The sequence below is a fragment of the Phascolarctos cinereus genome, unplaced genomic scaffold (assembly GCF_003287225.1).
Source record: "Phascolarctos cinereus isolate Bilbo 61053 unplaced genomic scaffold, phaCin_HiC Scaffold_9;HRSCAF=440, whole genome shotgun sequence".
NCBI classification, from domain to species: Eukaryota; Metazoa; Chordata; class Mammalia; order Diprotodontia; family Phascolarctidae; genus Phascolarctos; species Phascolarctos cinereus.
The window spans coordinates 106,845,970-106,873,885 of NW_027556402.1; the positions used below are offsets into that span (position 1 = coordinate 106,845,970).

Sequence of the window (27,916 nt, forward strand, 5' to 3'; positions counted from 1 at the left end):
AAAGGCTGGAAAACTTAAAACAAAAACCCAGGTTTAGATTCAGGACTACCACCCACTGCCTCCTATACAGCAGGAGGCTGGAAGAAATGCCCGAGCTGATTAGGTATCTCTTATGTGCCAGCTACCAAGCTGGACACTGGAAATGCCCATGCAAAAAAGGGAAACCATCTCTATATTCTATATCTCGCTGAGTGTTGTACCTTAGTGAAGGACCTACTCTAAAAGAGCCCTTCAAAGGCACAAGAGCTTAACCTTTGGCACTACGCTAAAGAGGTCCAAAACTCTAAAAAATCAGGCTTTTTTTTTTACAAAATGGAAAATTATCAAAATTGTTTCTCTCTTTTTTTTGTTCGTTTGTTTGTTTGTTTAGGCAGTTGGGGTTAAGTGACTTGCCTGGGGTCACACAGCTAGTAAGTGTCCAGTGTTTGGTGTGAGGCCGGATTTGAACTCAGGTCCTCCTGACTTCTGGGCCGGTGCTCTATCTACTATGCCACCTAGCTGCCCCTCAAAATTGTTTCTCAAAAGCATATTGCATTTATTGGATTCTGGGACAGAAAAAACCAAGGCTAACTTAGATACAGCCAGACAAGTGGAATGAGTAAAGGCTGGGTGGGATGATCCCTTTCTGTTTCACAAAATAAGAGCCTCCAGCTCCGTCTGAAAATGAAAAATCCTGAGTCCCCAAGAAACAGCAGCTTGGGCTGAGCAGCTGCACTTCTGGTTGCTTCTGATTCACTAGGAATGAACCCAGGTTACCGGTGCTCATGGGGAACAACAGCGATGAAAAAGACCTTGACCGAAGAATGTTAACATAAAATCGAGAAGGCTCCCAGGATTATAGAGGGAAGAAAGAAAGAGATTAGATTATGAAAGCAGAAACTAGAAACTCTGGGTTGATGATATGAGGAGTGTTGAAAGATCCTAAGCCCAAATTGTCTAGTGAACATCAAAGGAGCTGTGAAATTCTTACTCTGAAAGTGATCATCTATTTCACTCTCACAGAGAAGAAATGGGTCTTGAACTCAGAGCGCCAAGGGTTCAGGTCCAGCCCCAACACCTCAGGCTAGGTGAGCCCAGACAAGGTCCTTAACTTCCTTGACTGTCAATTCTAACATCTCCAAACCAGGTACTGAGACTATGGATTTCACAAGATTGTTGTGAATAAAGTTCTTTGTAGAACTTAAAGTGCTTTGCAAATATAAAATATTGCTCTACATTATTTTTCCATTATTTAAAACAACATCTTCATCTTTTAGAACCAGAGAGCCCTGTGATGGTCATAACTGCTATCCAGAATGGCTCTATAATCTAAGAACACAGATACCTATGCATTAGGATCACTTCAGGCCCCTTTTACTACAGTCTGATGTCAAAGGAGGAACTGGACGTGTCTCCAGGAATGCCAGGATTAAAATGATTAATTCAAATTTTTTTCTGACTTGCTCCTAGACACCATGTCAAGAGGTAAATGTGTCTGTGAAAAGGAAATGTGTGTCTGCTCGGTACGTGGTGTCCAAGATGTGGGGTAACAGTAACCTGGCCTAGTAAACAGTAGACCCTGACTCCCTAAGTCAATGCAGCCGAATGACAAACCAAAGACTCATTTTCTGAGGAGTGAAGGGGAACTGAAAATTGCAAAGTAGTTCAAGCCCCCCCAAAAAAAACTCCACCAAAAAAACACCTTTTTTTTTTTACTTTGAAAAAACTGCCAGGAGTTGCACTTGACATTTGGCAACACTAGAGGGAGTTGTGGACACATTCATTTAGAAATGGATCTTTGGATCTTAATTTAGAACCAGAAGTGACCCCAGAGGTCATCTAGTTCAACCCCCTGCTCTTATGGATGGGAAAAATGAGGCCCAAAGAAAGAAGCTGTTGGCTCAGGGTCATACAGGTCATAAATGATGAATACAATGACCAATACATAAAAGACTCTGCCCCTGACTTCTAATGAGCTTGCCCAAATATTACAAATCAAATTAAGCCAGAAGGGCATCTCTGTGGTAACTGCATGAAAGCTCACAGCTTAAACTGTGAGCTTTCTTTTTTGTTTTTCAAGAAAAAATAAGTGAAAATAGCCACTATTACTACTAGACATGCTATTTTCAAAAAGTGCTTAGCACAGAGTAGGTGCTATATAAATGCCTATGACCTTCCTCTTTTCCTTCCCTTCCACACCCCCTTCCACACACAGATTGCATGGTAGAGTGGAAATTAGGTGGCTGAGTGGGGATTAAGTCTTGTCAAGCCTCAAAACCTGACTTTCCCTTGTCTGTGACATGGGGACATAATCCCTACGGTCCCTCCCGATGTGATCCCCAGAGCTGAGTCTCTGACCCACCTCTGCCTCACATACTCTGTATGTCCTCTTTACTCCACAAAACTCATTACCTCAGTCACCTACCAGGGCTAGGAGGAGATAGCACAGCACAAGGCAAAGAGCCCAGGATCAGGTCTAAGAGGGTCTGGGTTTAAATCCTAACTCTGCCCCTTACTACTTGTGTGACCTTGGACAGGTGACTTCTCTAGGCTTCATCTGTAAAATGAAGGATTTGAATGAGAGATCTCTTCTAGACCTAAAAGAAGGACGTATAAGAATCTCCCAGTCTGAGCTACAGCTCTGAGGTAACACAGGAAAATGGTCCATTGTGATCCTCCCTTTACATAGTACCTTATATTTACATATGGATGTATGTGCATGTATATATGTATGACATATGTATATATGTGTGTACGTATCTCCTTTCCCCCTCCTCCCATTAGAATGTGTGTTCTGTGAGGGCAGGGAACATGTTTCTGCCTTTCTTCGTATCCCTAGTACATAGCACAGTGCCTGGAACACAGGTGCTTAATAAATGTTGATTATTGATGATGATGATGATGATGAAGATAGACAGCTAGGCTACCTGTACACACATCTGTAAAATGAGCTGGAAAAGGAAAAGGCAAGCCACTCCAGTATCTTTGCCAAGAAAATCCCAAATGGGCTCATGAAGAGTCAGACATGACTGAAAAATGACTGAACAACAACAAAATTGAAAAATTAGGGGAAAAAAAGGGTTTATTTTGATAAGATTGAAGGAAAATTTTAAAAACATTGTACCGTAGTGTCCACTTCAAAATCTGCAGAGGCTGAGAGAAGGAAAACTTAATGTTTGTTTGTCTCCCTCTACAGGCAGCCTTGGCCCTCAGCCATGGCTCCAGATCACAGGGCCCAGAGACTGACCTGCGGAATGGTGGGAATCCACAGAGGAGGATGTATGTGATCACACCTGCTGCCCAGATGTCCACCTTCAGGCCATAGCTAGAAAAAAATAAGTAACAGAGAGGAGAAAAAAAATGTTACTTGGTCAGATTCAAGAACTTACCACACATAGCCCTGGCTTTGGTATTCAAGAGACCCTTCAATGCATATCAATCATTTCATAAGACATATGCCCTGCTCTGGCCCCTCAAAGGAGAACAGCACTTTCTTTCCAAGTCAGAATCTCATTCTATGCTATTTTGAATCCAAAGCCTGCAAACCCAAGTCTCCCAGTTATATGTGAAAGGTCCATAATAACCAAGGTCATGACCCTACATCTCCCCTCCCACCATACTCTCTCTCTCTCTCTCTCTCTCTCTCACACACACACACACACACACACACACACACACACACACACACACACCCCTCTTAGTGAGGCCAGAACACAGCTGCATACTCCCTGAAGCTTTGTTTTTGTGTAGAGAATGGCAGTACAATGAGGGAATGTCCTTGGCCCTTTAGACTAAAACTTCCAAAACCCCTAAAGACCTGTAGGAAACTCCAAGAAAAAAAAGAAGGATCCTTTGCAACACAGAGCTCCTGCCCTGAATAGAATGTAAGCTCTCTGAAGGCAGAAGCTATTTCTCATTTTATCTATGGCTCCCCAAAGGCTAGAACAGAATCTCATCAGTGATTAATAAATGCCTGTTAAGCTGAACAGTCCCAAGGTAGAAGGAAGACCTGCCTTCATTCACTTGTGATAAGGAAGAATAGGCATGTGCACGTACAGGAGCTGGAGGAGTCTTCTAGAGTGAGGAAAAATGACCGAGGATGTCCTACATCTCCCAGATCCCTTCTGAGTGGAACCACCCCCACTACAGGTGACAGAGAAGTCAGTGGATGAGCTGAAGACACAAACCTTCAGCGCCCTTGTTTGGATAGAATTGCCTTGCCTTCCTTTCAGCCATATACACAGAAAGGGCTAGGGCTGAAGGTAAAATGTTCCTGTTTTCTGTCATCTGACGTTTTTCCCCCTGCCCAGAGTCACCATTCACCAAGGATGCTGGCAACCCTCTAGAGAAGTGTGCTTGCTCACCTGTCTCTCTACATATATACAATTTTATACTCATACATACACACACATTTACATTACATGTACAGATATACATGTAACCTCAAAGTGCCAAAAGTCTGTAATTTCAATGATGCAGCTACTTCCCCTGCGAAAAAGACCACAAGGCTTTATGCCTTAGTCAACCATCTTTTGGGAGCTCCTTCAGCAAAAACAAAAACAAAGCACCGACCACTGGGAGGTCAAGCATCTGCTGATGAGGTTCTACAAACTTAGCCACATTGTTCCTCCAATGACAGACAAGGTCATTGATGGGCTGACACCCAAAACTTTTCCAGTTGGTAGAAACTTGAACCTCTCTCACAGTGAAGCCTTTTCCCCAAAGAAATTAATTTATTTTGTTGCTGTTCTTACTGGTATCCTTCCTTTTTAAAAACATCACAATCATACTCTAATATACTTATACCTTCCCCTACACTGAACACTTTTTTCTGTCAATAAAAAAAAAAGTTAAACAGAATTGAATGAAAAGGCTACCAAAGTCTGACTGTGTAATTTACATTCTGCCCCTACAATCTGTCCTCCTCACCTTCCCTCCTTCTTCCCCTACCCCACCACCCACCCACCTACACACACATACACACTCTCATTCTCTCTCTCTCTCTCTCTCTCTCTCTCTCTCTCTCTGCTCTCTATGCTAGCTAAATCCTTTTTTCTCTCAACGTGATTGTTCACAGCACTTAGCCTTATTGCAACTGCCCTTTTACTCATCTTTTTACTTACATTACTGTACCCATTAAACATATCTTTATCTTAGTTCTGATTTCTGCTCCAGTGTGTATATAGTTACATACACAGAGGTAAAGTTATTTCAAATGTCCTCTTAGTTATACTTTTTTGATAATCTGGTCCTTTAAAAAGCCAAACCTAGATGCTTATTTTAATGTATGCTTTATAATGCCTTCATTTAAGAGCAAAGAAAGAAAAAAGGAAAAAACAGAAGAAATTGCTCAATACCACACAAGGTCTGAAATACAGTCACAATCCGAACTCCAAGGTCAAGGAAGAGGGTCCACATGGGAAAGGTCGTTCTCCCATTAACTCCCTGGCACAATGGAGAGGCTTCCATGCCAGAAGTGGGAACGTGCCAAGATCACACGAGCAGCAAAACAGCCTGCAGGAGTTAGCATCATTTCACTCAATGTTAAAACAATGACCCAAACCCATAGAAGTCTTACCCAGTCTCAGCAATTATTTCTGGAGCCACATAAGTGGGTGTGCCACAGACAGTATATAAAGGTCCTTCAACCACAGTGGCCAGCCCAAAATCTCCCAGTTTCAAAGATTTGGTTCCATCCGGATATTCACACACCTACAGGTAAGAGAAGTCAATAATTAGGAGGAAAAGATGGTCTCTTCATAATTGTACAAGGGAAGAAGGGAGAGAGAAGTGGGAGGAGATACACGTATGTTTTTTCTTTATATAAACAAACCAGGAGAGAGAAACTTGCCTAAATTTCTTTTTCTTGTGGGACAAGTGCTATTTTCTTGTTCTTCAATTTTATCTTGAAAAGACTGAATGATTATAGTAGGATCACAGATTTAGAACTAAAAGCCCCCCCCATCTAGTCTAACTACAACCCCATTTTACTGATGAGGAAAATGAAGGCTTGAGAAGTAAACAGACAGTAAATGGAAAAGCTGGGCTTCAACCCAGGTTTTTTGATTCTAAACCTAGTGTTCTTTACTATAATGGCTTGGGATGGGAGTGGAGGGCAGGGGGAGCAGGGCAGGGAGTGGTCATCTCCCTAACACTATCCCCAAAACAAGCCCCAACAGTAGGCAGAGCTCTTGGCTACTATGCATCCATCACTTATTTTTACTTTGGGCAACTCATCCAACCGCTCTAGACTTCATTTTCCTCTCTGTGAAATAGGTACACTATTTACACTGCCTTCTAGTTGCAGTGAGGATCAAATGGGACAAAGTGCTTTGTAGATGTTAAATGATATATAGGTAAGCTATCAACATGTGCCTAAGGGGGTGCCATGAAACTATAAATTTCCCAGAAATTGCTCCCCCAATGACCTGTCGTGGTGCTGTCCTTCATATTTCCTGTCTTGAATTTTTCATCAAGTTCTCACCTTTGGGTTATAAAACAATGGTCTGGGGGTGGGAAAGAAGGAGGTAGAAAGCTGGGCCAATTAGTCCTCCTCAAAATGTTTTCCCTTCCCTTGGCCAAAAAAAAAAAAGTAGTTTATCCGATGAGATGACTAGCCCCTAGGGAAGCACAGAAAGTCTGACCCTCAGAAGATGAGGGAAAGGATATGTCAATTTCAAGGAGGCTCAGGGTAAGAACATGGCAGCCATGAGACAACGTGACCAGGTAGGGCAGGCCAGGTCTCTGCTCGGGACCCTCAGGGTAATGACAGCAGCAGATGTCCCGATGCTGTGGGAGGAGGGGTGAGGGGATCGGCAACAAATTCTACCTACCTAATGTTATCAAAAGTTAACCCTCAATACAGGTTCCAGGCTGAGATGGGGCAGGAAGGGAGTGGAGGAGAAGGGAGCTGGTCTTATTTCTGTATTTGCAAGTATTGGTCAACTTTTTTGGACTAGGTCATACGATATTTGTATCTTCAATGCATATCCCCCTAGTTAAGACATATACATTCCCACCACTTATTTGTCAAATGTGTACCACACACTTAGCATTAGGAAGCTCCTTCCAGACACTGTGAGGTATATGGAGATGAGTAAGACATGCCATATTCTCTCCAATTAGACTGGGCAGCAGTATGGCAGCACAACAGAAAAGGGGCTGGAGGTAGCTACATGGCGCAGGGGATAGAGCACTGACCCTGAAGTCAGGAGGACCTGAGTTCATATCCGACCTCAGACCAAACACTTGATACTTACTGTGTGGCCTTGGGCAAGTCACTTAACACTAATTGTCTAAAAATTTAAAAAAAAAATAGAAAAGGGGCTGGCACTAGGGGCCTCAGTCTTCCTGGCTCTGCTACTTAAGATGATGTGTGTGTGACCTTGGGCACATTGCTTCTGTTCCCTGAGCCCCATTTTCTCACCTATAAAATGGGAGGTTAGATTAGATAATCTTCCAAAAGCTCAATGTCCCATCTGAGCCCTTTGAGGGCAGGGACTGTCACCTTTGTATACACAGTTCCTGGGAACTTTGTTGTTGTTTGTCCTTCCTTTCAAAGGGGACCAATGACCTCCCAGGCAATGTCTTGACTTGCTTGTGGATTGGATTTAAGTGAGGCAGCACTGTGCAAAGTCATCAGCCTCACTCTCTCCTCCAGAGTCACCAAAGTCCATTGGCACGACCAAAGTCAAGATGACTGGAGATGGCCTGGGATACAGTGGATGACCTCGATAACTTCAACGTCTAACCAAGCTCTAAGCGCTCCACAGCACCTGCTTCAGCCACCTGCACGGCCATGGGAACAAATGGTTTTCATCCACCCATTCCACCAGGGAAAGTCTACACATGCTTGCCACACACTCCCCTAGCTCACCACTGGGTTTGAGACCTCCCCATTACCCTCAATTGGACTTAGCCTGTCTGCCAAGACAGTTTAGCTGGGTGTGGCCACTACGCATGTGGCAATTTCTTGGAGCACAGGTGAGAGTTGGATGAATCAGATAGTAGCCCTTAAAAGGGCTCAAGCAAGCCTTCACACAACAGGAGCTTAATTAGCATTTGTTTACTTGAATAGAATACCCGATTTCTAACCTCAAGCAACTTACAATCTAATGGGGATGGGAGAGGTGGAACATGCACAACAACATTTAAAGAAGAGGATCTATGACAGCAATCCTTAAATCTAGGTACAGTTTTCAGGGAGATCACATACTTGGATAGCGGGGAAAAAAATCACATCTTTATTTTTGAACTTCTCATGCAAACTAGAGTACCAGGGCCTGGAGTCAAGAAGATCCAAGATGAAACCCAGCCGGAGACATTTACTAGCTATGTGACCTTGGGCAAGTCACTTAACCCAACTGCCACCAAAAAATAATAATAAAAAAATAAAATAAAGGGAGTTCTCCTAGTGAATTTAAAGCTGTTCCACATTCAAGGAAGAGACAGCATCAAAGCACCATAGACTGAAAGCTAGGACAGACCAAGGCTACTTAGTCCAGCCACTTCACTTTATTTGTTTATTTTAGGAGGCTAGAGGTAGAGCAGCCACTTGGCCCAAGCCCATGGCTGATCAGCACAGAAGCTTTGATCTACTTGTTTCCAGCCTGGGCCAGCTAACCCTTGGCAGACGCCCTGGTGGCCCCTGCTACTTACCAGCTATGTGACCTTGAACAAAGCACTTAACCTAAGTATTTATTTCCGAAGCTATATAATGGAGCTAGAGAAGCGGGCCTGGAGTTAGAAAGCTGTTGTTGTTGCGGGACCATGGGCCAATCAATTAACCTCTTTTTTTTGCCTCAGTTTCCTCAACTGTAAAATTGGAATAATAACCTCTCCCTTGGCAGGGTTGTTGCGGGATCAAACGAGATAATGTAGTCAAAGTACAATGGGTCATCATCGGGACCATCATCATTACCATGAGAAATCACATCATTCACGTGGAAAAAAAGGAGTATTCTCAAGAAGAAGGAAAGGTGGGAAAGGTAGCGGCTAGTCCCTAGCTAGAATGGTCACAAACTCCAGCTGGTTACTTGTACTTACAAACCTGCCCTGAGCAATGGAATGAGCTCACAGAATCAACTGTATCTTCAATGATTAATTAGTACAAGAAACAAGTAAACTTGAATTTTTGTGGCTAATAAAAGGAATATATACATTATTCCTTTTTTTTTTAAGGACTCATAAAAAAAAACCACCACCTTTGGTGAGGCAGTGGTTGTTTGGGGGGAAGGGTAGTGTCTTGGGGAAGGACTCAGCTTCCCCTATGACACTCTTTGATCCAACCAGTTTGGTTTCCCTCTGTTCCACATTCACAACAGACCACCTGCCATCTTTGTGCCTTTACACTGACCTAAAGTATACTCTCTCCATCGTTCATCTGACTCTTCTTGAGCCCATTTGGAGTTTTCTTGACAAAGATACTGGAGTGCATTGCCATTTCCTTCTCCAGCTCATCTGACAGAAGAGGAAACTGAGGCAAACAGGGTGAAATGACTTGCCCAGGGTCACACAACTAGTAAGTGTCTGAAGCTGGATTTGAACTCCAGAAGATGAGCCTTCCTGGCTCCAGGCCCTGCATTTCATCCACATCAATACCAAGCTGCCATTTTCTTCCTTTAAGGCACAGCTTGGGCTCCACCTTCTACCTGAAGTCTTTCTTGGTTCACCCAACAGTTAGTGCCTGCTGTCCAAACTACCTTGTATTCAGCTATGGTGGGTATATACATACCCAGGTACTCATGGACACATGGGAAAAGCAAGGCAAATTACGTGAACTGCCTAGAACTACAAAGCCAGCGAGTGTCTGAGGCGAGATGTGAACTCAAATCTTCCTGACTCCAGGTCTAGGATCAGAGCATCACCTGACTGCTAACATAATGGGAACTGATATCTCCCGGGATCACTGCCATCAAGGAATTTGATTTTTCTCTTCCATAATCTCCATTATTTCTTAAAACTTTGAAATTATAATTGCTTTGCCCATCATGTCCTCTTTTAATAATCACAAGACTTTTCTGGGTTATTAATTTAATAATCATAAATTAAGTTACAATGATGCTTTTGTCCTGTTTCTCCTTCTGGGTTATACGTGTACTTATCTACACCCATAAAGAACCACATTTTTGTGCCTTAAGATGACCAAAGAATACTGATGGGTATTTTTTCTCCTCAGTAGTGCTCAATATCCTGAATCTGCCCAGGACTCAACAGGATCACAGTTAAAGGCAATCAATATTTTACATAAAGTAATAGGAACCAGATTTGCATTCATCCTAGAGACTTCTAAAGGATGGGTTTTCATTCATAATGTTTAATGTAAATATTAAAGAGAAAACATTACATGTAGAATTACAACTGTAATTTATAGTGTATTTATCATAACCCACAGTTTAGGAACAAATTTCCCCTGAGTAATTTGCATCAGTGAGTACATTATTAGTATCATTTTCCAACTGACTGAATCATGAGGCTAAAACAAATACTTATTACACACATTTTTCAGAAAAGCAATGTTTGCTTAAGAAATTTCAACTTAGACATGCCTGGGGCCAGCTTCAGGGCCTCGCTTGGAGAATGAGCAGCCCAAAGGTCCAACATTTTCCCTCCACAGAATTCAGAGTCAGATCTACGAGCCGTGCAGTGAGGCAAGCGGCATTACTCCACTAAGCACTGAATGGACAATGTCCTAGGAGGCAGATGTGTAAAAAACATACTCCCCTTTATCTATCGCCCCTAATATACAGTGAACACATACAGAGAATATTAAATCTTAGCCAGAAATAAAAATATTTTTGAGACATTCTTTAGGTGGCAAAAGAGTCAGAAGTGGAGGTTCAAATAGAAATACCAACTCTGTTCTTTATTACTTCAATAAATTTAGGAAAGTCACTTAACTTTTCTGAGCCTCAGTTTCCTCATTTGGAATATGAAGGGGTTGGATGAAGTCTAAAAATAACAGTTCCTCAACTGGGTAAAAAGTATGATGACTCCTCCAACAACAACAACAAAAAAGCAAACCTCACAAATTACTATTTACCATTGGTTGCTTAAGTCATTGTAATTATCTCAGCTTGCTACTGAAGAAAAGCAGACAAATTTCTCAATCTCGCCCCTGCTACCCTGTGGAATATCGACTTTGCACATATAAGAAAACCTAGGAAGAGCTAACCATAAGTAGGATGAGTGGCAGGGTCTTTATCCCAGAGCATCAAGGTTTGACAGGCACTAACAACATTTTAATTTCTTATACCCTAGCACTTAGTTAGCAATTAAATAAGAGGCTACCAGATTCCAGGCTTCCTACTCCATAGTGGTCACACTCCAGGTAAGCAATAGTGGCCTCCCAATCCCTACCCAAACTGAATTGCCCCTAGTGCCCAAATTGCTGGTTACAGCTCTGAGCCTCCGAGTTAAAAGCCTGCTCCTCCCCTGCTATGTTATGAACTGCAGATATTGGATAGCTCTTTCTGCTCAATGTGTCAATGTGATTCAAAAAAGGACATTTAACTATCAGCTTCCACATGCAAAAGAAGCACTGCTTTGTTCTCCTAGTAAAGTGCTGCAGCATGATTTAGATGGCCCTGTGAATGTGTGGAGCCCTCTTCCCTCCTCAATCCCAGGATCTCTCAGAAAAGCTGAATTTATCACTGGTCTGCCCCAGTAAACTCCAACAGGGCACTGCTGTACTGTAACTCACAGCATTAATGGCAAGCCCCATGCTCCTTGGCATGACTGCCCATCTATCTTTCCAGGCAGAGTGGATAAATTACAGCCAGGCTACTGGGGGAAAGGATGCAAATCAGATGGCTGAATGATCTGATAGCAAAGAAAGGAATTACTTTTTAGAAACAGGAAGAAACTTACAGTCACTATTTGCATTTATTCTCAATATTGCAAGACACTTTCCCACCTGAGTCTGGTGCCAATGACAGTGAGTAATCTTGCGTCTGCAGAATGATCTATTTAAGCTTTCTTTGCTAAGAGGACATTTTTGACACCTAAGTCTCTTTTGGAAATCCTCAATTGTCATATCAACCTAATGCTAGGGCATCTTGACACCAGTGATTATTGCATGAGATAATGTATGTAAAACACTCTGTAAACCTCTGTGCGCCATATAAATACCAAGTTACTATTATTAGCCCATCACAGATGATACCTTTCATTACATGTTCATTCCTACATCCTTTCAGGTAGCATTAATTTGCTGGCATGTATCTCACACCAAAGGTAAACACATGGAGCTGTTTAAGCAAATAATACTTCATGTGCAAAAATTTCAACCCTGTGATTTTAATGCTTTTTATGCAGTTAAAAATCCATACCTGTCTATGAGAAAGAAAGTGCTAGAGGGACAAGACAGAGACACTGTCATGATAAGGAACTATGAGAGAGAAACTGACATGCATGCATCAGAGCACAAGGACAAAGGAATTTACTGGTAAATGGGAAATTCCCCATTTCCTCATTGCCACAATCCAACCATGCCTGAATCAATGCTACAATTAAACCACATCAATGTTAGATCAATTACTCCCTTTCGGAGCCCTGAAAACATCTCTCTTGTTTTTCAATCTGTAGTATTTGTGAAATAACTGATGCCCCCTTCTAAAAATCATTTTGCATATAATTGAAAGCTTTTTGCTTTACTTTATATATATTCACATTTACTTCTCTGTGTATGCATTGTATCCCCCAGTAAAATATTAGTTCCTTGAGAACATGAATGATATCATTTTTATCTTTGTGTTCTTAATGCTTAGCATAATGCCTTCCTTGCATATAGTAGCTGCTCATTAAATGTTTTCTTGAATTGAATTCAACTGGACACAGGCTGAAGAAGTGAAGGAGTGTTTGGTTTTTGTTTTTTGGATTAATCTTATGATTTCATGTAAGGAGAGTCGGTTAATTAAAATACACATAATCATTTTTGTATAATTTCTCTGTTTCCCTTGCAAGATAACTAGCTTATGGCAACCAAAACAGAAATCTGCACCAGAAACAGCAGGTCCTGATAAATGCTACAAGGACACCTGTTTTGAATTGTGAAGACAGTATTCCCACCTCTGCCTAGGAGATAGGGATTGCAATTCTGTCTTCAGTTCCATCTTAGAGTTCATAAAACAGAGTCTATGATACATATCACATTACAGGGCAGGAGATATTTATTTCCCTAATGGGAAGACATAGTAATGAAATATAATTCCTTCAGGGGAAAGGACAGGAAGGAAAGAAAAACTCACATCATTTAAAATGAAGACAATAAGAAGCCATCAAACTATACTGCTGGAGTAGAGGAGGTAAAAAAATGAGACTTTAATCTACCAAAAGGCCACTGAGAATTGTTGTCTTTAAATTCCTTCATACTCATTTTCATAAAAAGTTGTGCCATAGAACATTGAGCTAGTATTCAGACCTAGGTTTTATTTCTAGCTCTACTGTTAATTAGTTGTATGACCTTGAATAAATCACTCTACTTTTCAAGACTTCAGTTTCCTCATCAGTAAAATGAGGTGGTTGGAACAGATGATCAAACCCACAATACCATGCTGGGAAGAGCTTGGTCAGGCATCGAAGATGCCAAGGCTATCCGCTGCATCCTGGGTCATCAGCAGTCATCCTGAGTGAAGCTGACAACTTTGTGCAACTCTGTCTCACTTCAATCCAATTCATATGCAAGCCAAGATATCACCCCCATGGTGTCATTGGTCCTCTTTGAAAAGGAAGGACAAACAACCGTGCTGGGATTAGCACAGTGTAGATTCTCAGTTTAAATTCCAGCCCTGACACTCTTACCTACGAGACTGTGAGCAAATCAATCAACTTCTCTCATCCTTAGTGCCCTCTGGTATAAAATAAGAGGTTGGATTAGATGAGTTGGAAGATCTTCCAGCTTTAATCTAGCTCTACATCTTTGATCCTACGATCAAAATGTAAATGAGCAAGGGTTCCAGTTCCTGGCAAATGCTAAACAATATCAATTCAGCTGCCTATCAATATTTTAGGGAAATTGATTTATTTCAAGGCTGCTGATACTCAAAATGTATGCTCTCCCAGCACTCTATTCCATGACTAGCAGAGACAAGCAGTTTTCTCCTTTAACATATGATTTTAATCATTTCAGAGGAAAAAACGTAAGCTCAAGGGGTTGTAGGATGACTCCCACCGTCCTCCTGACTTACCAAAAGGTTCTCGGGCTTGATGTCTCTATGCACTATGTTGAGACCATGAAGATACTTCAGGGCACTCGCTAGGTTGTACACCATTGCACTCCCATCTCGCTCTGTGTACTTAGTTGAGGAAGTAATCGCATCAAAGAGATCGCCACCCTAAGGCAGATACCACCAAACGTCAACAAGCAATTACTTCTATGTATAATGCACAGCTATCAGGCTTTTATATCAGAGCACAACTATTCCATTAAAACTTATGTCAAAAATTAGAATTAATGTGGGCAGTTCAATTCAACAAATATTTATTAGGTTAACTGCCATGTAACTCTGAGCTAGGTATTGGGGGTATAAACTTTAAAAAGGTATATAGAATGTAAGCTCCTTGAGGACAGGAACTAAGATAAGTGTAACACAAGGAAGAATGTGATGGCTTTAGAGACCCAAAATATTTGAGGAAATTTTGGAGAGAGAGAGAAAACACTCTTCCAAGATGGCAGGGTCAGAGAAGGTTTTACAAAAGAGGGACTACCGAAGTGGAGTCTTAAGGATGACATGAATGCTTTCTAGGCTTTGGGGGGGGGGGCGGGGAGGGGAGGGAGGAGTAGTCTCAGCAAATGCCCGGGGATAAAAGAAGAGGTGAAAGATAGATTCAAGTTGGGAAAGTATCTAATGGTCAGGTTTAAACATAAGAATAAAGTGAAGTAAGTATAGGTAGGTCAGAAGGCTTCAGCTTGTCAAAGTCTGTCTTTTTTTTTTTAAACTCCTATAGGAAATAGGGAACCATAGATGATTTTTGAGCTGGTGAATGAAACGGTTAAACCTATAACTGAAGAAAACATAGTTACATGGTAGTGGAGTACTTTTCTGACTGGGCTTAAAAAAAACAACTTTATTTAACACTGAAATCAGCCCTGAAAATGATCAAAGAAAATCCCCGAGGCTTCTTACCTTGACTAATTCCATCACCAGAAAAAGCTCAGTAGCGGTATCCATTTCCTCAATCAGCATGATTATATTTGGATGTTTAACTCTGCGCAGTATTGACACTTCATTCTCAATCAGGTGTTCCTAAGAAATGGCAGAGAAACTGATTTAGAAAGTAGCAGTCTCTCCTCTATTTAGTAATAGCTAGTACTTATATAATGCTTTAGAGTTTGCAAAGTGCTTTATAAATGGTATCTAATTTTGTCCTTTGTGAATCCAAACTCCAACGAACAGCCATTATAGACAACCTTCTTTTGTGGACATTGCCCTTTAGCTTAGCTGGTTGAAGAACAATGCTAAGGACTTCAAGTTTGTGGTTTGTTACCAAATGGACCATTTATCTTAAAAGGGAATGACTCCTTTGGTGTGTCCCTCCATTTAAACCAATCCATTCCAAAAGGAATTTTTTAACATCATACATGTTTATGTCTGCAAAGCACAGTTATGAGAAAGGGGTGAGCTGGAGATACAATGACAGAAAATAGTGCCTGTCCTCAAAGAGTTTATAATCTGCTGGGGGGAGGATACAGTCCACCCATAGGGAAGAATATGCATTTTAATTTGAAAGAAGAATTAAAGGAATGATTGAAGGAAGCTAAGGATTATAAGAAATGGCAGCAAAGAAGGAATGTATTCCATGCACAGGGGACAGCTTACTCAAAGGCATGAGAGTGGAAGATGAAGTGCTAAGTTTGGGAAACTGCAAGCAGGCTGTTTGACTACAGTTTAGAGGAAGTGCTCTCGATGATAACCTGAGGCCTTGACATTTTGTTTCAGAGGAAATGTGAAGTTAATGAAGGTTCTAGAGAAAGGGAGTGGCATGATCCAAACTGCGGGAAGTTATCAGCTGTCTCAAAAAAATGTATGTGGGTTAGCAGAGGGAGAGGCCAAGAAAATAGGGATGAAACAACTTGCCTCATCCACTGATGAATCAGTATGGATATCTTGGTATATAAAGGACAGAATTCTTATTGTCTTGTATTCAGGGGTTAGATTTTAAAGACAAATATTTATTAGATGCTAGCTCAAAGCCCCATACCATAAATTACTAGCCTAGATTCTGCCAGATAAGCTAACTTTCTTTAGCTGCTGTTACAGCTGCAATTAACACCACTTTAGTCATCTAAAGGAATTATCATTCATATAGTTGTCCACTTGGGGAGAAAATGATATAATAACATGATGCTTTCATAGAGGTGATTTTATCATACGTAGTCCTGACAAGTCTTACTACATTTTAACCTTTGTTCTTCCAGAACTGTTAATAACAAGATAATTTTATTAAGCCACAAAGAGGAAAAAAAGACTAGGCACATCAGAATGTAGAATACTTTAATTTTAATCCATTTGGCATTTCAAATGCACTTAATGGCCTTGAGGATGTCACTAGATTTTAAGCTGTCACTAATCACAGTTTGAATTTCATGCTATAATTGAAGAAAAAGATACATTCTTTAACTATTACTCATGAATTCATTCCCCAGATAGATGTTCTTTATTATCTTGGAGCATAGAAATCTGGAAACATATAGTACCATAAAGACTATTATCTTAATTTTAACTCTATTTTGACTCAAAAACAAACAAACAAAACCAAAGAACCAGTGGATTATCTATGAGGATTGATATGACTCACATGAGATCGCATTATAGAAAAACAATATTATAATAGAAAGATAATTTCTTTACACAAATACATATATACATTTATATATCTGTGTATATATAAATATATACATAATGTATTTATGTACATAAGTATACACATGCATATATAAAAAATATATATGTATATATGCACATATGCACACATATATACTATGACACTCTGTATTCATACTGTATTCTATGTAGTATTGCGTACACCCACACATGTTTGTGTTCTGTTAATCATATTAATTGTTCCGGACTACTGATCCAATAAATAAATAAATAAAGGCTCTAAAATGGAATACAGTATAGTAGCTAGAACTGAGGATTTGTGGAGCAACTAAGTTAAATTTCTTCTTCTGTCACTTAATAGCTGCATAAACTTTGTTAAGTCTCTCATCTACATGGGCATTGTTGAGATCTGCATTGTTGCAGAGTTTCTATACTGGGAGATTCCCCATAGCAATGAAATCACAAGTCCAGACCCCCAAACAGTATTGGCTACCACTAAGAGAAATTGTCTTGCTTTGTTTTATTTTGTTCTGTTTTGAGAAAAAAAAAGTCCTAATAGAAAATGGGCACCCAACTAAATGTTGCTATTGATATGACGAAAACACACAGGGATGTGCTAGAATCAGTGAAAGAGGGCTGATTGTTAAATTTCCAATGTGAATGTTCACACCTTTGAAATCCCAAAATGCTGCAAAATCGTGGCTTGATTTGTTTTCTTGATTGTCGAGACTTAAATGATGAAGAAAATGCTAATAATGCAGATTAAACTGAAAAGTGTGTCTTGTGTACATTATTTTTCCAAGAAGGCTGGTTGTTAAACATTTATCAGCACATCTTTGAGAACAAGGTTTGTGATGAATTATATGGATGAAATTCCATTCAATTTCTCAAAAAAAAATGACATATTTGACTACTTGAAAAAATTTTAAGTAAAAATTATGTCATTGTCGGGTTGGGGAAGCCATCTTACCCACTAGCCTTCAGGTAAAACCATGCCAATCTCTCCAAGTCAGAAGACAGTCTTTTATGTTTTCAATATTGTCATGGGAGATTCCTTAGTCTTCCCCTCCAACTTTCAATAATCTCAGCCAATTGTCACATAGTTGAAGTGTTAGTGACTCCTGTAGCCCTAAAAAGGCTTAGAGGGCTTCTGGAAGGAAGGATTTTGACTTTCTAAATCAAACAGATCTAGCAATTCTAGGTAATACAACACTTAGAAGCAGCTGCAGAATCTCTTGCACATTCCCATAACGAAGCAGTTGTGCAGCCAGCTTCTCTTTTTCACGAGAGATGAAGGGAAGAAAGGCTTGGCACAAGCTGCCATTTCTACATATTGAAGCACCTAGCTTGAGAATACGCATTCTCTTTAGCTCACTTCTTTTGAAATGCTTGTTTCCTAACTTGAGAAGAAAAGCTGGATGCAATTTTGATAGTACGATAGGATTAAGATAAATACATTCATCTTGATCCTTATGAAACAAATAACTAAGATGATGATGGTATTTATTGCCAGTCCAAACCATGAAAACCAGTTATGGAGCACTGTCATTTAAAGTTAAACCAGCCCTGCAGCACTTCCAAGTTTCCTCCAAAATTATAATGACCTACAGACAAATTTCTACACTGTTCAAATTCAGGATGTAAATCTCCATTTAGAGTGACATAGATGAGGCAAATGGAAGACACTCTAACGAAAATGAGGATAAGCTATCCAGAAGTGGAATAGATGGCCTCAGGAGAGAGTTTTCTCCCTCACTGGAGATCATTAGGCAAAGACTGGATGACTAACTTCTTGGGAAAGTTGTAGAGGGAGGTTCTTATGTACAGGTTGGACTCTATGACCCATGAGATCTTCTCCCGACTCTGATGTTCAATGACACAACACAGTAGGGGGACTGCTTCTCCCTGAAGGTATTACTTCCCCCCTCCCCCAAATAAAGGTACAATGGAAAATGCTCTGAAATATATGGTAGGGCTTCTCCTAGGGTCACCAGAAATGTAACGTTTCAAAGATGAGGTGCTATTCCAGAAACACTGCATCTACACTCATGCAACTTACCACATACTGCTTTTTCAATGACTTAGAACTTCTGCATGGTCAACATTCTGGGGAATATGAGAGCTATTTTTACCTCTCATTGTCCAATATTCTCCCTAAGAGTGCTTCTAAAGAGTCAGTCTGTTACAACTGATGGGTATTTCAATTTTTAAAAAGCAAAATCATCAGAAAACAGAACTCTGAAATCAACAATATCCAAATACCCTTATCAATGTTATCTTCCAACCTCACATACAGCAGTGTATAAGCTATGTTTCTAACATATGATATCCTCTCTAAATCAAATTTTTCACAAAGGAAACTAGTGTTTGGTAAAAGTGCATAATCATTTGCAAATTTCTAAATGCCATTTAGATATCATTTTTGTCTTCTGCCATTCTAAGTTTACATTACTCAGACATCCATCAATATGCACACTGAATGGTTGATGCATACTAATGTATCCAAACAACTGACATGTGAACCCATTCCAAAGCTTTATTTTATCACATGAAAGCAGAGGGGGATGACAATGAAAACTGATGTGCATGAAGAGAACACAGGATCATCTTTGACAATGAAGTGTGTGTGTGTGTGTGTGTGTGTGTGTGTGTGTGTGTGTGTGTGTGTAAAACCTGAGTGACAGGGGAGTGGTCACTGCCTTAGGATAATGTACTGCTTCATGCTGCCAAGGAACAATGAATCTATTCTTGCTCTGAATCGCTGACTGGTTAACCCTTGCTGTTTACTGAATCTGGGCTGCCTCTTTGGAGTATATTAAAAAGAAATGACACAAAGAATGCTTGCTAGCAAGGTTCCTAATGTAAGAATCCTAAACACAATGAAAAGAGGCCATTGTCACTTCCACCACCTCAGTTCACAGGGGAGCAACACGACAAATAAAAGTCATACCACACATCTACAATTCCCACAACTTTGGAAAGCCAAGCAAATTAAGTCTTTGGGTTTTATGAAGCAAAAGGGAGAGAAATCAGAGGAAACAATTTAAGATCATGTTGTTGGGTTTTTTTAAATAGTTGAGGCATCAAAGAAAATGAGCCAAGTTTTCAAAGTGACCTCTACATTTTAATCACCTATTTAAGGGCACTGATCTCAAGGTCTACAAGTAAAAGCCTTACAGCTGCAAAAACATGCCTATGGTTGCTGAAATTTGACTCAGTTATACATTTAATGACCTTTACTCAGCAAATGCTTTACTTTTTTAAAAATGAAAGGAAAAATTTTAATTCAACTTTGCAAAACTGATTTTCCATAAAGATAAATGGATTCTCCTTATTTGCCCTTCTCCTCTTTTGCCTTCACGTTCTTCTCTTCACAGTGTTGACACCAAATAACTATACACGAACCACTACCCGTGACTTCTTGTCCCTTTCCTTTCCCAATTCACCACTTGGGACCATGTGCAACCCCAACAGATGCCTTTTCAGTCATACTCTGGAGCGACTGGAAGAAGTCGCACCACTGTGCTGACTGGATCCACCACAGTCATGTCACCTAATACCATCATGGCCCTCATTCCTGCATGGAAAAATTGTCATAACTCCCTCACTCACTCTATCCCTCTTTCCCTGTCAAACAAAACTGGGGCAACAAAACTGTTTGCAATGCTTTCCTGCCTTGTCTTTCCTATCAAGTTCAAAACTCACCCTTATTATATGTATATGTATGTGCTATTGATCCTTAGAACTTTGTAACTACAAGTGCTACCCTTCCTCAATCTGGGAATGTAAGCAGACTGATACCACATGGTACAGAACATATACAAATATACACAGGTTTGGACAAAACTATATTATTAAATAAGGCTTTATTAAGAGTTTGGGCTAGAACACTGTACACAGCAACAGCCACAATGTACAATGACTAACTTTGATAGACTCATCTCTTCTTAGCAATTGCGAGGATCCAAGACAACTCCAAAAAACTCATGATGGAAAATGCTGTCCATGTCCACAAAAAGAACCATGGAGTCTGAATGCAGATCAAAGCATGTTATTTGCTCTTTTTTTTCTTTCCTTTTTTTTTTGCTTATTTCCTCTTTCTCGTGGTTTCTCCCATTGGTTCTAATTCTTCTTTACAACATGACTAATGTGAAAATATGTTCAACATGTATGTATATGTAGAGCCTATATCAAATTGCATGCTGTCTTGGGGTGGGGGGAGGGGGGAGAGAAAATTTGGAACTCAAAATCTTATGGAAGTGAATGTTGAAAACTAAAAACAAATAATTTTTTTTTAAAAGTATAAATAAAGCAAAACAAAATAAATAAATTTTAAAAAGGTTTGGGTAGCTAGGTGGCACAATAGATAGAGTGCCGAGATTGAAGTCAGCAAGACGCATCTCCCTGAGTTCAAATCCAGCCTCAGACACTTACTAGATGTGTGATTCTGGGCAAGTCACATCACCCTGTTTGCCTCAGTTTCCTCAACTGAAAATGAGCTGGAGAAGGAAATGGCAAACCACTCCAGCATCTTTGCCAAGAATATTTCAAATGAGGTCACAAAGAGTTGGATGCAACTGAAACAACCTAACAAATATTAAGAGCTTTAGAAAATTATTCTGCCTTTCCCAAGGAATTTCAGTATTTTACATGTAGAAACTCAAGGGGATGTGGAGGGGAGGCATGGAAAGGGAATAACAACATAAGCACTACTCTTTGATTCTTCACTTGAGAGAACCCAAGGCCAACCTCCCAGCATCTATCATATCAGTTGGCATATATCCCCTAAGTATTAAATGTCCCTTGCTTTTTGCTTCTATCCCCTCTCCCCCATTATTGTCAAATCACACAATCATCCTCCTGGTCACTCAGGTTTTTCATCTTGGTGTCTTCCTCCACTCCTCACTCTCACTCCCACAAGGTATCCAATCCATTGCCATATCTTATTCTTTCTGCCTCCATAGTACAACATCTATACATTCACTTCTTTCCATCCGCCCTAGTTGAGGCCCTCACGGCCTCTCACCCTATTTACTGCAAGAGCCTTCTGACTGATCTCCCTGCCCTACATCTCTCCCTCCCTCCAATCCGCTTTCCCTCCCCCCAACACACTCAGTAACTTCCAGTGGCTTCCAATGACAACTAGTAAAAAAATAAAAACAATAAACAAAAAAATTATCTCCTGTTTGGCATTTATAGTTCCTCAAAACCTAGTCTATTCCTATTATATTCCTATATATAAGTTTTCATTTCTCCCTTGCTTTTTTTGTTTATTTCTTTGGTTTTTGGTCCAGCCACACCTTTCTGCTTAGCATTCCTCATACGCAATTCTCCATCTCTTACCTCCATATGTTTACACTGACTATGGTGCAGTAGATAGAGCTTTGGACCTTGAGTCAGGAAGATCTGAGTTCAAAACCAGACTAAAGTACACACTAGTTTTGTGATCTTGAGCAAGTCACTCTGTTGGCCTCAGCCTCCTCATTGCCGTGAGACAAATGAGATCTTTGTAAAGTGCTGAGCACAGTGTCTGACACAAGGTAATACTATATGCAGGCTTATTTCCTTTCCCCCCTTGTCTTCTTCCTCATCTTCGGTTCTTAGAAGTCTGAAGTCTTCAGAATTCAGCTTGAATGCCACCTCAGCGAGAAGCTTTTACTCCCTCTCCCCCATCCCCAGTGCTAGTGGCTCCCCAACTCTAAGGTTACATAGTTCCATCTACTCTATATGTATCTTGTATGCACCTACATACAAGTTGTACATACAAGTTATCTTTTTTTCCAGGAATACTTAAAATTTATTATCTTAAAACTTGGCTAAGATCAAACTCTACCCCCACCTCTCCCCCATCACACATCCTGAACCAGACGCAAACTCTATGTGCAATTACATGGTAAACTAAAATGCCATGAACCAGAATCAAAAAGTACTGCCTTGCTCCTTTGGTCTTCCCAGTATAACTTTAATGGCTTTAAAACTAAATGTAGGTGAGCTGAATAAGGGAAGAATGCTATGTTACCTGAGACAGATGGGAGAACAGTCCTACATTCAACTCTCATATACCCAAATAGTATACAATGGGCAGGTTAAAATAACACATAAGATTGAGGGCCTTCTTTCCATGCCTCAGTGGAGAGGTCTGTTGGATCAAGTAGACTTTTATTCATTTCAGGTTGACACTGGTTGGACCAATGCTCAATCTTATAATCCAACAGTGAGGCAAGACTTTACCAAATCCATTCTGATCTTCTGAGTGAACAATAAACATTCAGCACTTAGTACCATATACCTATGAGAACCAAAAATATGAGCATCTGTATGATGCTATTAAAACTTTTTTCAAGGTTTAAAACCACTGCCTGGAAGCACCATAGTCCACTGGAGCCTTTTTATTTGTATGCATATTTTACACCCTTAGAAAAAGAATCCCAGGATTTTCCCTCCTGTGTGTTTTCGTCTTGCTTCCTCACGGTCCATGATGCCAGCTGACGCTGTAAGCACAATGAACCCAAACTGACAGGATGGTAGCAGATTATTCTGCCACTTTTCCAGATCTTTCAATTGAACATCAAATCTGGTGCTGATTACACCACACTTGTTTAATCTGCCCGTGAGGTTTTCCTGCTCTGTGATCATCAATGATCTCAAATTCGCCAATGTAACCATGCTTCATCATCACAGTTAAGAACCGGACAATTACTTTAGACCATGGCCTAATGAGAACCTGGTGTTTTCCTCACTTTTCTGCATTGTTGATGCTTTTGAGAGGGTCTGCCAGGATGTTCATGCGCACAATGGTGGCAGTGCTGCAAGATGGAGGAAAGAGCCATACAACTTATTTTTCTATTAAAATGTAAGCTCACTGAAGTTAGGACCTGCCTTTGTTTTTTCTTTTTCTCTACAATCAGCACTTTTAATGAATGTTTATTGACTGAATGAAACAACAACGACATGATAGCAGTAGAAATCACTCTACTAGGTGTTTTTGCTAAACTGGTTTCAGGGAATCTGCTTTAGGTAGTAGTTTGGGTGTCTTCTAGAAAGTATGTATTGTGACAAAGCAAAATACACTAATTTTTGAATAAAAAATAATAGTGCTTTATTTCTTCTCATCCCTAGAACAAGAATAGAGTTGAAAAAGATCTTCTATCTTTTGAAAACTGCTTATTTTTTTTAAAGGCAATTGGGGTTAAGTGACTCACCCAGGGTCACACAGCTAGTAAGTGTCAAGTGTTTGGTCTGAGACCGGATTTGAACTCAGGTCCTCCTGACTTCAGGGCTGGTGCTCTATCCATTGCACTACCTAGCTGACATGACAAGTACTTCTGAATTTTTTTTTTAAACTTTGAAACACAGGAAGCACAAACCTGAAAGATTCATGGCCTTGAGCTGCTCAGATTTTCAACATTCTACCAATACTATGGTTCTAAATTTTTTTAAACATCATACCCAGTTCCCAAAATATTTGTCCATTTAATGGAAAACTATAACTCATTAACACACACACACACACACACACACACACACACACATATACGAAGATAGCACACTTAAAAAATCTCATAGTCTCATAAGGTTACTTTAGTTACTTTCGTAGGCAATTATGTATACACTACCTTTCCACAGCACTTGGTTTTATCTATTATTTTTAGGGCAAACTCCTTTCCAGTAGACCTACAGGAAGATGAGAAGACAACTATTATTTAACAGACAAACCATAAAACCTCACACCTCAGTATTTACTTAATCACATTATACAGAGAAAGGATTTGGCAACCTCTCTACGTAGTAGATACTCTTGTGAGAAGCAGCATATAAGTTTTTAAAATGTGTTCCTCTTGGAAAATGACATAGAATGAGAATGGGTGTAATAGACAAGCCCAGGTACTACACTTCTTCAAAATTTAAATTTTTTGCTACATTTTAGGTTCAGAATTGCCTCCCTGTCTCCCCACCCTCCACTAGAGAAGGCTACCATTTAACGTGTGTGTGTGTGTGTGTGTATGTGTATATATATATTAGGTACACACACAAACATATATACACACAGAGATATGTGTGTATATATATATATATATGTGTGTGTGTGTGTGTATGTGTATATATATATTAGGTACACACACAAACATATATACACACAGAGATATGTGTGTATATATATATATATGCATATATATATATATGCATATATATATATATATATATATATATATATATATATATATACACACACACACACACAGCCACAAGTGTGCATATGCATACACACACATGTAAAACCACAATATAAATACTTCTGTTTATCAGTTCTTTCTCTGGAGGTGGATAGCATCTTCTTTCATAGGTCCTTCATAATTTATTTGTATATTTACAATACACAGAATAACTTAGTCATTCACAATTATTCTTACAACAATATTACTGTTACTGTATATAACATTTTCTTGGTTCTGCTCATTTCAGTCTTCATTATTTCATACAAGTCTTTCCATGTTTTTCTTAAATCAACCTGCTCATCATTTGTTATAATACAACAATGTTCCATCATAACCATGTACCACAGCCTGTTCAGCCATTTCTCAACTGATGGTCATCCCCTCAATTTCCAGTTCTTTGTCACCAGAAAGAGAGCTGCTATGAATATTTTAGAACATATTGGATCTTTTCCTTTTTCCCTGATCACCTTGGGAAACAGACACTTGAACCTATGAAATATTAAAAGAACCAGAGAAAAGCTTCTAATACAGTTGGAAGGTTCCATGGATGATTTAGAAAAATACATGGACATGAATGAAGAGGGATGAGGAGGACTGAGTTACAATATGCATCATAGAAAGTGTTTTCCAAACCACAGAATACATGGGCCCCCCAACTTTGGTATATATTCTTCACAGTAAGCTAAGTTAAACAAGTAGAAAACATGTTATCATCATTTTTTGACATCATCATATCAGCTCTGTGACCAGGGTCATGATGGCTCTTGGCATTCAGTCAAGAAGTGTTTATTGAGCCCCTATCTATTGCCAGTCACAGTGCTAACAACAAAGGTTACAAAGAAAGGCAATAAACAGTTGCTGTTCTAATAAGCCTAATGGGGAAGACAACATATAAATAACTGTACAAACAAGATACAGACGGGATAAATTGGAAATACTCTTAAAGAAAATATACTAGCATTGAGAGGAATTAGGAAAGGTTTCTTGAAGAACATGAGATTTTAGATGAGACTTTAAGGAAATTAGGGAAGCCTGGTGACGAGGAGGGTGAGAATTTCAGATAAGGGCGACAATCCCAGGTTGGAAGATGGAGTGCCTTACGTGAAGAACAGCAAGGTGGCCAGCATCACTGGAGAACATAGTATGTGCATTATAGGTGGGTGAGTAGTAAAGTGTAAGAAGAATGGAATAGTTGGAGGGGGCTTTGAATCCCAGGAGATTTTATATTTGATCCTGGAAGTGACAGAGAATCATTGGAGTTTACTGAATGGAGGTTGGGAAAGGGGGCAGGGGGAGACATGATCAGACCTGCCCTTTAGGGAGAACATTTTGACAGCTGAGTGGAAGATGGACTGCAGTGGGGAAAGACTCAAAGCAGGGTGACCAACTAGTAGGCCATTGTAATAGTCCAGGTATAAGTAATGAGGGCCAGCACCAGGGTGGAAGCAGCGTCAGAGGAAAGGAGGAGAGCTATAAGAGTGATGCTACATAGGTGGGATTGACAGGACCTGTCAACAGGGTGGATTTGGGGGAGATGAGAGTTGGGAGTCCAGGATGACACCCAGGTTGAGAGCCTGAGGGACTGGGAGGATGGCAGTGCCCTCAACAGTAATAGGCAAGGGAGCATTTGGGAATAATAAGGCATAACAAGTTCGGTTTTGGACATGCTGAGTTGCAGACATCTATGGGATATCCATTCTGAGTTGGAAATTTGAGTCTCAGTTTAAGGGCTAGATAAGTAGATATGGGAATCATTAGCTTAAAGATGTTAATTAAATCCATGGTAAACGAGATGAGGGTCCAGGACAGAGTCTTAGGAACACCTATGGTTAGTTGGCATGATTTGAATGAAGATCCGGCAAAGGAAGCTGAGGAGGATTCAAACAGGTAAGAGGAAAACCAAGAGAATCTGGTAGTACTCTGAGGACCTCTAAAGAAGAAAGTATCAAGGTGAAGAAGGTTCTTGAAAAATAGAGAAAGATTAAAGATTTGTGAAAAAGGAGAGATGGTAGAGTGTTCAATCTGCTGGAGAAGATGGGATGGAATGGATGGAATGGGATCACTTGTGTATGTAGAAGGATTAGCCTTGGCAAAGAGAAAGGCCAACTATTCATGTGAGACTGGTAAAGGAGAAGATAGAGGCAGAAGGCATCTGAATATTATGAGATGATGAGGTGAAGATAAGGGGGAACTCGGCAAATAGCCTTGATTTTTTTTCAATGAAATATGAGGCAAGGTTTTCTGCTGAAAGGGTGAGGGAAGGAAGAGTCATGGGAGGTTCAAGGACAAATGAAAAAGTTTGGATAAGCCACTAGGATGAGTGGAATAGTGATTCAATTAATACGAAGCATCAAAGTTGTTTAGAAAGTAGTTATAGTAGAATAGAGTAGATACACAACACACAGTGGTAAATTATTATAGTAACCTTGTGCTTGATAAAGGTAAAGATTTAAGCTTTCGAGATAAGAATTCACTGGTAAAAATTGTTGGGAAAACTGAAAAGCAATCTGGCAGAAACTAGGCATAGACCAATATCTTATACTATTTATCAAGATAAAGTCAAAATGAATATATTACCTAGACATAACGGGAGATATCATGAGCAAATTAGAAGAATATGGAACATATTACCTATCAGATTTATGGATATGAAAAGAATTTATTAATAAACAAGAGACAGAGAGCACTGTGATATGTAAAATGGATCATTGTGTTTACATTAAATTAAAAGGTTTTTGCACAAATAAAACTGATGTATCCAAGATTAAGAGGAAAGCAGAAAATTAGAGGAGAAATTTTAAAGACAGTTTCTCAAATAAAGGCCTTAAGTCTCAAATATATAGAGAATATTGTCAAATTTATAAGAATATAATTCATTCCACAATTAATAAATGGTTA

At 39.8% G+C, this 27,916-nt stretch overlaps 1 protein-coding gene and 1 pseudogene across 4 annotated transcripts in view; both read right to left on the reverse strand.

Moving 5' to 3' along the window:
- Positions 1–27,916, reverse strand: part of DCLK2 (doublecortin like kinase 2) — a 212,427-nt gene that overhangs the window by 18,123 nt on the left and 166,388 nt on the right. For 3 of the 4 annotated variants that reach the window (XR_002326070.2, XM_078148465.1, XM_020994007.2), the window contains 5 exons: positions 24,419–24,476; positions 15,105–15,224; positions 14,166–14,312; positions 5,558–5,691; positions 3,227–3,304 (listed from right to left, as the gene is read on the reverse strand). Coding sequence is in view for 3 of the 4 variants with exons in the window: in XM_078148465.1 (XP_078004591.1) it covers positions 3,227–3,304; positions 5,558–5,691; positions 14,166–14,312; positions 15,105–15,224; positions 24,419–24,476 (537 nt within the window). In the remaining variant the exon portion in view is untranslated. The remainder of the gene's footprint in view (positions 1–3,226; positions 3,305–5,557; positions 5,692–14,165; positions 14,313–15,104; positions 15,225–24,418; positions 24,477–27,916) is intronic. The other variant, XM_078148463.1, reaches the window with a different exon arrangement.
- LOC110213631 (small ribosomal subunit protein uS8 pseudogene) lies at positions 23,189–23,755 on the reverse strand (annotated as a pseudogene).